The sequence below is a fragment of the Octopus bimaculoides genome, chromosome 9 (assembly GCF_046866305.1).
Source record: "Octopus bimaculoides isolate indiv1 chromosome 9, ASM4686630v1, whole genome shotgun sequence".
Lineage (NCBI taxonomy): Eukaryota > Metazoa > Mollusca > Cephalopoda > Octopoda > Octopodidae > Octopus > Octopus bimaculoides.
Genome location: NC_142936.1, coordinates 68364311 through 68374200, shown reverse-complemented (window position 1 = coordinate 68374200; position 9890 = coordinate 68364311). Strand labels below are relative to the sequence as shown.

Sequence of the window (9890 nt, the reverse complement as noted above, 5' to 3'; positions counted from 1 at the left end):
TTTCAAGAAAAAAATTATTTTCTCAAAATTCAAACAAACACGATTCAGAATGGGCCACTTAAAGGTTTACTAAATATAATATATATAGTCACAGGTGTGACTCTGTGGTAAAAAGCTTGGTTCTTAGCCACATGGTCCTGGGTTCAGTCTCACTGCATGGCACCTTGGGCAAGTGTTTTCTACTATAGTCTCAGGGTGATCAGAGCCCTGTGAGTGGATTTGGTAGATGGAAATTGAAAGAAGCCTGTTTTATATATATATATATGTATACTCTTTTACTTGCTTCAGTCATTTGACTGTGGCCATGCTGGAGCACCGCCTTTAGTCGAGCAAGTCGACCCCAGGACTTATTCTTTGGAAGCCTAGTACTTATTCTATCAGTCTCTTTTGCCGAACCGATAAGTTACGGGGATGTAAACACACCACCATCAGTTGTCAAGCGATGTTGGGGGGACAAACACAGACACACAAACATACACACACAGATACATATATATATATATATATATATATATATATATATATATATACATATATACGATGGGCTTCTTTCAGTTTCTGTCTACCAAATCCACTCACAAGGCTTTGGTCGGCCCAAGGCTATAGTAGAAGACACTTGCCCAAGGTGCCACGCAGTGGGACTGAACCCGGAACCATGCGGTTCCTAAGCAAGTATCGTCAGTATCCCCTGTTTGTGAATAGATGAATGCAGGTTTCATTGGGTGATGGTAGAGATTAAGAACCAATGAAGAGAAGAGATGAAATCTAGAAGTCTATGGTATCCAGGAAAAGAGCATTAAGGTAGGAAAGAAACTAATTTACAAATTCTTCCAATAAATAAATAAACTGCAATTTAAGACATACAAAATACTGATTTCAAATTTTGGCACAATGTCAGCAATTTTAGAGGCAGGGATAAGTCAATTACATTGACTCCAGTGTTCAACTGGTACTTATTTCATTGACCCTGTAAGGATGAAAGGCAAAACTGACTTGGTGAAAATTGAACTAAGAATGTAAAGACGGCTGAAATGTGTCTAAGTATTTTGCCTGGCATGCTAACAGTTCTGCCAGCTCACTGCTTTGAAAACATACAAAATATTGGCAACAGAGGTAATAGTGATGATAATGGTGGTAGTAGTAGTGATGGTGGTGGTAATTGTAGTGGTGGAGGTGGTAGTGGAAGTGGTGATAATTGTGGTGGTGGTATTGTTGGTAATGGTAATGGTGGTGGCAGTGGTAGTGATAGCTCTGATGGTAGTGATGGTGATAGTGGTGGTGGTGGTGGTGGTGGTGGTGGTGGTAGTTGATAAAATGACAGTGATGGACAAATCTCACAAGAAAAGATGGATTAAACAATGAACAAATTCAACAGATTCATTTACAATTCTTTTTTATTCAAAAGAAATTCCAAGTGTAGTCTGCATCACATAAACATTCTAATACATATGAAGTAACAAGTTTACAGTTTTCATTGTTACAACAGAATATTTTGAAGGATTTTAGATACTTGTCTTATCATATCTTGTCCACAAGACTTACATTAAATTTGATTGAGACTTTGTATATTTATGCAATAATGTCTAAGGAATCTTCCCACCAAATTTCCAAAAGTTTGTTAAATAATGATGAATTTTAATGGAACTGAAAACTTCTTGGAAGGATGAGGTTAAGATTCAAACTGTTAAACTTTCCATATATATTAGAACTAAGAGATCATTTCAAAGAAGAATTAATCATGTAACACTCCAATAACAAAGAATATAAGAACCAACAGATATTTAGATTAGATTTAATAGTTTTGATACAGAGAATAAGAGACAGAATATTATAACTTCCATTTTATAGTTCCTGAGATTTTAGTCTGAGAGACACAGCTCAATGGTTCTGTCTATATACATATGTAAACATTACCTATTTTGAAAACTTAATAAATAGTCATCTATTTCAGCAAATTCTTCAAATATTCGACATATAAATTTCCTTTCAGATATGTTCATTTTTTTCTTTTTGTTTCTTTGTAGCACCATAAATGCCATCATTAGTATGAGTTACAACTGTTAAGTTCTTCATATTCAATCTTCCAGTTTCTGGCTGTTAACAACAGATGCCTGCTTTTCAAAGAGTCAAATTTATATATTATGTATTCTATTGAGGTACTTACTATGAAATCATTTTATTTGTATTTTTACAAGGATTTCTCTTTAACCCTTTTGTCACCACAATCCTCTTGAAATACATTGCCTTTGTTTCACTTACTTTTGAAAATAATGAAGAATTTAACAAAATATCTTCATCAGCATTAAACCAGTGTTTCGAACATAAATTAATATGAAATTCTGATGCAAGGTTTTACAAGGAGTATCATTGAATAAGGGACACTATAGGGTGGGTTGCTATCAAAAGGGTTACATTACAGTTTTTAACTTTTGTTTTATTTTCTATAGATGTGTCCTTAGAATAACCTGTGTGGATTTCTTGCTTTCAGCTTTACTTTAATGCTATATTTTTCTGTTTTAATTTGTAAATAGTTTCATTCTTTTTTTCTTTCCTGGTGTTATATAGTATTCAACCCTTTAGCATTCAGATTATTCTGTTGATGTAATGCTTATTAATTCACAGTCTTTTGAGTTAATCATGCATCATCTTGTAGCTTCAAGGTTTCAATGATGTAAATGTTTATTTCTAAAATTACATTGTAACATAAGTGTGAGGGGCTGGATCTGGCCAGTTTGAACATAAAACAGGCAGAATATTTGGGCCAGATATGGCCAGTTTAAATGCTAAAGCTGGAATTTCTCTAAGCTATACTTCCATTTCAATCCTGGCAGTTTTAATAAACATCTCCTTGCACAAAACACTCTACCACCTGTATATTTTTATATATACCCTGCCAACATCTGATTTTGTGATGTACTCTGTATATAATGACGAATTCCTGGTTAAATGATCATCATTAACATTATTATTATTTCATTAATAATATCATGTTAGGATAGGTACTTTCACTAATTGAGAAAACATTTTTTAAAAATATACAAGTATACAGTTCATAATTTAAAAAAAAATCAGTTACTTAAATATCAATATCCTCTTTGAATTATTGAAATACTATCCAAGAAGTAAGAATACATCACCACACTTAGCTTTTATGTGGAAGTCGAGATAATGTTCACCACGTATAGGGCCAATGTTTATTGCACCAATCTGTTTTTTCTGTTTATGAGCAGCCAAGAGAATTCTGTAGCTAGAATAAACCTAAGAGAAAATATAAACACTTTAGAATGGTAACAACCTAACATAAACCCCACCCAACAAAAAGAACATGCAACATTTTTAAAAGTAATAATACTTTAACACTTTTGTTATTATATTTGTTGAAATACATCTTTTTATTTTAATTGATTTTGAAAATAATTAAGAACATAATAAAATAATTAAAATATAATTAAGATTCTGTTGAATTAGGTACTTAAATTGAGACACACCTAAACAACATTAATTGAATAACAAGACTCTGTGCAGGGGTGTTTGTACCTGATATTCCTACCATGTGTGCAGACAATGCAACCCAGCGAAGTGAAGATATGCGCACTTGGTAATTCAGACATGTACTTTTTAAAAGGTACTTTCTATAGTATTTCGAAAGTGCAGATTCCAAGATAGATGAATAAAATATAAATGAGTAACAAAGATGTACAGGTGTCAATTCATTACAGCTGTTTCAAGTGACTCCTTTAATTGATTAATGAAAACATTACATCGTTTGAAAGAAACCTTTCACGTTAGATAACTGCATAGACTTCAAACATAGCCGATACAACCATTTCCTTAACATATTCACATCAATAATGGAACTCAAAATATTTACATTGTTTCTTTTGTCATATCTGTAGCAGAATGAGTTTAGAAAATAATGCATACCTTGTCAAGTCTACTATAATTTCAATTCTAAATTCTCTTATCCTTTAATTCTAAATTCCACCCGTGAAGTTTATATTACTTATCCCTTTGGTTTTTCATTAATTTCCCATTTGATATCATAATCAAAATAAGTATTGGCCATTCCTATCCTTCTTTCTTCTAATTATCACCCTTTCTCCATCAGGCATTCCCTTACTACTAACCCTATGCTTACCTTTTTGTGTAGATAACGCTAGATATATGGTTCCAGTACATTGAGAGTCTAGTAGATTGTCTGACATTAATTGATTTATCACCATTAACTGGAATACAGTTGACACCTCCCAATGGATTTGATTCTAAATGGTTGAAGACTACATTTTGCATAAAGTCTTCTAAGTGTAAATAACTAGGTCACTATCTTTTTATCCTGACCCCCACTATTCTGCTAGTACCGCCTGACTGGCCTTCGTAGGATTTTCGAGCGAGATCGTTGCCAGTGCCCCTGGACTGGCTCTTGTGTGGGTGGCACATAAAATACACCATTTTGAGCGTGGCCATTGCCAGTACCGCCTCACTGGCCTTCGAGATGACAAAAGAGACAATGTAAATATTTTGAGTTCCATTATTGATGTAAATATGTTAAGGAAATGGTTCCATCGTTTATGTTTGAAGTCTATGCGGTTATCTGACGAGAAAGGTTTCTTTCAAACGATGTAATGTTTTCATTACTCAATTAAAGGAGTCACTTGAAACAGCTGTAATGAATTGACACCTGTACATCTTTGTTACTCATTTAGAATTTAAAAAATTATATATCTATTTGTGTTTTTATGCTTGTTTAAGTTTGTTCCCCATTGCTGCTTGATAACTGGTGTTGGGTAGTTTATGTCCATGTAACTTACTGACTCGGCAAAAAAAAAAAAAGGAGACCAATAAAATAAGAACTAAATTTAAAGAAATAAATGGTGAGGTTGATTTCTTTGACTAAACTCTTCAAGGCAGCGCCCCAGCATGGCCACCGTCCAATGACATATATATATAGTAAGGAAAAGGAGGCAGTCAGAATTTTGGATAATTCTTTATTTAGCGCTTTCATCCATTGATGAGGATTTTTCAAAAAGAAAAAAAATTTTTCTTTGAAGAATCTTCATGAATAAAGAATTATCCAAAATTCTGACTGCCTCCTTTTTCTTAATATACAATATTTGTACATCACTTCAAACACTTTATACATGCATAGATACACACACACTAGAGTGTTACTTGTCTTACGAGAGGTAAAATAGGAAGTATACTTTTGTCACTATGGATAATATCAAGAAATATACAATAATACATACATATACAATAAGTTTAATTTGACTTTTCTCAAACTTCTTATTGCTTTTGGAAAATGATGAAATAAATGCTAATTTTTGAAAGAAAAAATTAACACAGAATTAAATAACATCATCATCATCGTTTAACGTCCGCTTTCCATGCTAGCATGGGTTGGACGATTTGACTGAGGACTGGTGAAACCAGATGGCTACACCAGGCTCCAATCTGATTTGGCAGAGTTTCTACAGCTGGATGCCCTTCCTAACACCAACCACTCAGAGAGTGTAGTGGGTGCTTTTACGTGCCACCGGCACAAAGGCCAGTCAGGCGGTACAGCAATGGCCATGCTCAAAATGGTGTATTTTATGTGCCACCCGCACAAGAGCCAGTCCAGGGGCACTGGCAATGATCTCGCTCGAAAGTCCTTACACATGCTGCGGGCACAAGTGCCAGAAAGGCGATGCTGGGCACAGGTGCCATCGCGATTTTGCTTTCGCTTGCCCCAATAAGTCTTCGCAAGCTGAGTTTCGTGTCCAATGAAGGAGACGACGTTGGCATGGGTGCCAGTCGTCAAATTTAACTCGATTTCGATTTCACTTGCCTCAACAGGTCTTCGCAAGTGGAGTTTAGTGTCCAATTTAACTCGATTTCGATTTCACTTGCCTCAACAGGTCTTCGCAAATGGAGTTTAGTGTCCAATGAAGGAAGGTACGCATAAATATATATATATATATATATATATATATATATATACACACATATACATACATACAAACACACACGACGAGCTTCTTTCAGCTTCCATCTACCAAATCTACTCAAAAGGCTCTGATCAATCCGAAGCTACAGCAGAAGACATTTGCCCAAAGTGCCACGCATTGGGACTGAAGCCAGAATCATATGGTTGGGGGTCACTCAATCTGTTAAAAACAGTAGCTGAATGCCTCTCAAACCACACGCTACTGTCTTGAATAAGGAATGGACAATGTAGTCCTACATAGGCCCCTAAAAGACACGATGGTTTATACCTGAAATACATTTAATTACAAGTCCATGGAAGCTGAGCTGAACTGCGATCATGGCAGTATTGTCAGAGTTATCTCCCTTTAGCTACCTGGAGTTGTCTTTTTATTGCCTTGAGACAGAAACATGTCTTCTTAAAACTATGGTTAACGTGATATGAAAAGAAACTAAATTACAGTAATGCTTTGATTGCCGAGTTAATTCGTTTCCGGAGACCGCTCGTAAAGCGAGCAATAATTTCCTATAGCAGCAATGTTATAAATCGTAATTCGTTCCCAGAAAAATATTGTAATAATAAAATTCATAATACTCGTAAATAAATGGCAATAAAACAACTGTAGACTGTAAAGAATATTTCATGTAAAATAAAAAGAATGTCAAGATCATTTATAACAAAAATTATTATTATTGTTGTTTTCTGAATCACTTTTACTCGCACTACACTTGCTGACGCGATCGCCGATTCACAAGCATTCGTAGACTGACTTGTAGATTTCTTTTAAAAAAAAAAAACAGATCTAGAGTTGTTTGCTTAGAAGAAGCTTTTTTTTTTTCGCTCTCTATAAATTTCTCGATAACATGCAGAAGCATTTGTTAGGGTAATAGAAACTTAAGCACTTCATTCAACATTTGGATCTTGTGCTTGGAAAGAAAAAAAAGAAAGAAAAATCGTTAACCTAGGGTCTCGAAAAGTGAGGTATTACTCTCTCTCTCTCTCGCTTATATATATATATATATATATATATATATATATATACATATATATATATATATATATATATATGGATCTTTTTTAAAACGGGGGCCACATTTTTCATTAACGAAACACTTTGAAACTTGGAACACTGGTAGAATGTGTCATATAAAACATCTTTTTCTCTTAGTCTTCTTAAAAAAAAAGAAATCCCTAAGTTATTCCATGTTAAAGTTGTCGTATTTCTGTAATTTCAACCAATCACTGACGTCCATTCAGCCGATATACATTAAGTGCCAACTACATAAACAAACGATTCTGAAACAATTCTATCGGTGATAGGGTTAGGGTTAGGGTTAGGGTAAAACAGCAAATTTAAAAAGAAGGCACTTAATGTATATCGGCTGAATGGACGTCAGTGATTGGTTGAAATTACAGAAATACGACAACTTTAACATGGAATAACTTAGGGATTTCTTTTTTTTTTTTTTTAAGAAGACTAAGAGAAAAAGATGTTTTATATGACACATTCTACCAGTGTTCCAAGTTTCAAAGTGTTTCGTTAATGAAAAATGTGGCCCCCGTTTTAAAAAAGATCATATATATATATATATATATGAATGTATTGTGTGTGTGTGTGTGTGTGTGTGTGTGTGTGTGTGTGTGTGTGTGTTTTCATCCGACGAGTCCCTTTTCCCCTCACTTTTCCTATGAAATCCAGAAAATGTGTCTCAATTAAAGATTAAAAGAAACGAAGTTAAGGCGGCGAGCTGGCAGAAACGTTAGCATGCAGGGCGAAATGCTTAGCGGTATCGTCTGCCGTTACGTTCTGAGTTCAAATTCCGCCGAGGTCCACTTTACCTTTCATCCTTTCGGGGTCGATAAATTAAGTACCAGTTACGCACTGAGGTCGATGTAATCGACTTAATCCCTTTGTCTGTCCTTGTTTGTCCCTTCTATATTTAGCCCCTTGTGGGCAATAAAGAAATAAGAAACGAAGTTACAAAGGTCTGATTTACCTTTCATCATTTGAAGGGCGACAAAATATAGTATAATACCAGTCATGAACTGGGGTCAATATACTCAACAGTACCCACACCTCACCCTCCAAACAGTTAGGCTTTCCATCCATCACCGTCTCTCAATACATATAACCACGGGAAACCTCACGTGGAATATTAAAGGGGTGCTTCATCTACATTCGAATCTCTTACGGAAAAAATCTCCTTTGCATTTGGATAGTAAATTCAATGAGGAGATGTCACAGACAAGGAAAATGGTTCGATCGTTACCTTCGCTAAATCCGTTCAAAAGCAGCCTGTATCGATTTGTGCTTCCATTTCTACAAAGTTTATTGAATTACGTCTTTGTAATATACTGGATTCTGATATACATAAATTAAGTCTTACCTGAAAGGTAAGACTAGATATAGTCCCTTGTTAAGTAACAGAAATCTTTCCTTGATCATTTCAATTGTCGTATATTTATGTCTAATACACTTGAGAACTACAAGTATTGCCGCAAATCGTCAATCCATCTATTTTCTTCACTCAATACTCCTTATGGGATCGAGGGACTAAAGACCTCAGGCTCCACTTCCGTAAAGTTCTATCGGAAGAAATTGTAACTGAGTGTGGCAGATGAAAATGACTCCAGGAAAGAAAGACAGTGGCCGAAGTTGTAGATAGCATATCTATTTCTCCATTACAGATAATTAAAGCCAAACCACGACGGCTAGGCGTGTCTGAAAACAGTGGGAAAGAACACTAGGAAACGAAGGTTATATTTTCTTGTAAAAGGGTAAATACCGTTAGCCTTATTCCCTGTCGTTCTAGTAGCCGTAACTAAATAGATCAAGCGATGTTGTCGAAAGTGAGCGAGTGAGAAAATAAGAGATAGATGGACAGGACAACTGTATTGTTGGTGAACTCCATAGCTGTCCCTCTATGACGTTTGGTTGAGACGGGATTTCGAACCGGTCGGCCTGCTCTCTGTTGGTTGCTCTCACAACTAACTTTCTGCTTGCGGAGCGCTGGTATTTATAATGGCCCATTCCAGCTAGGAAAATGGATATACCATTATAAGAATAGCCTATACACATTAATTTTCAACGAAGTGGATTATATGCGGGCTACAACATTTTGCCAAGCGTCGTAACGGTGGAGGAGTTGAGGCCATATATAATCATAAATGAACCATAAAAGGAAAAAAAAAAATGAATAAGAACTGTATAAGAAAACTGGTAAATGAAACTGCGAGCTTTGGGGGACTCGTAAGCCATTTCATCATCATATTGTAAGTTACTCATTTCATTTCATCATTCGCTTTATGTACCCCACGTTTTGTGTTGTCTGTCCTTGTAATGTCCCCCTTCTTTGTAATGAGGCCTTCGTGCCTATAATAAAGATATCACCTGCAGTCCATTTGAACTTTCCCTGACACAGCAAGGTCGCGGGTCAAATGGAAACACATCAATCAATGTTCCTTTTGACAGGACAAAGATTTTCTCGTTTGGTCAGCAAATAGCGGGTGGATTTGGCGAGCGAGAATTCTTAGATTCGATCTCGAATCCCAATCAGGCATGACCACGCGAGGTCCCTACAGAACCGTCATTACGATTTCAGTCTACATTCCCAAGTATTACCCTCTGAGATTATTAGTATTATTCAACCATCGCGTTCTTAGTTTACCTCTTTCCCTGCTGGTTGACTCGGCTCGAAGACTCCGTTTTGTGATTCTTCCCTGAAGAAAAGCTGTGGCCTCTCAATCCAGAGAATTGTTTCAACCTGGAGAGATTTCTTGATTCTCCGAGCTAAGCATCCTGAAAAGAAACGTTATTCCAGAGATCCCTCGCAGAAAACCTATTTCGGCAGCTTGTATTCGCGATCGTACTTTTCGATCACCACGTTATCCCTATTACAACTAACAATAATATAAATTGCCTCAA

At 35.8% G+C, this 9890-nt stretch overlaps 1 protein-coding gene across 1 annotated transcript in view; it reads right to left on the bottom strand.

Annotated features, from left to right (window-relative positions):
• Positions 1-1376: 1376 nt before the first annotated feature.
• LOC106870039 (NAD-dependent protein lipoamidase sirtuin-4, mitochondrial) overlaps positions 1377-9890 on the bottom strand; it is a 168370-nt gene continuing 159856 nt past the window's right edge. The window contains exon 3 of the mRNA XM_052970728.2: positions 1377-3258. Coding sequence (XP_052826688.1) covers positions 3112-3258 — 147 coding nt within the window. The 3' untranslated portion in view covers positions 1377-3111. The remainder of the gene's footprint in view (positions 3259-9890) is intronic.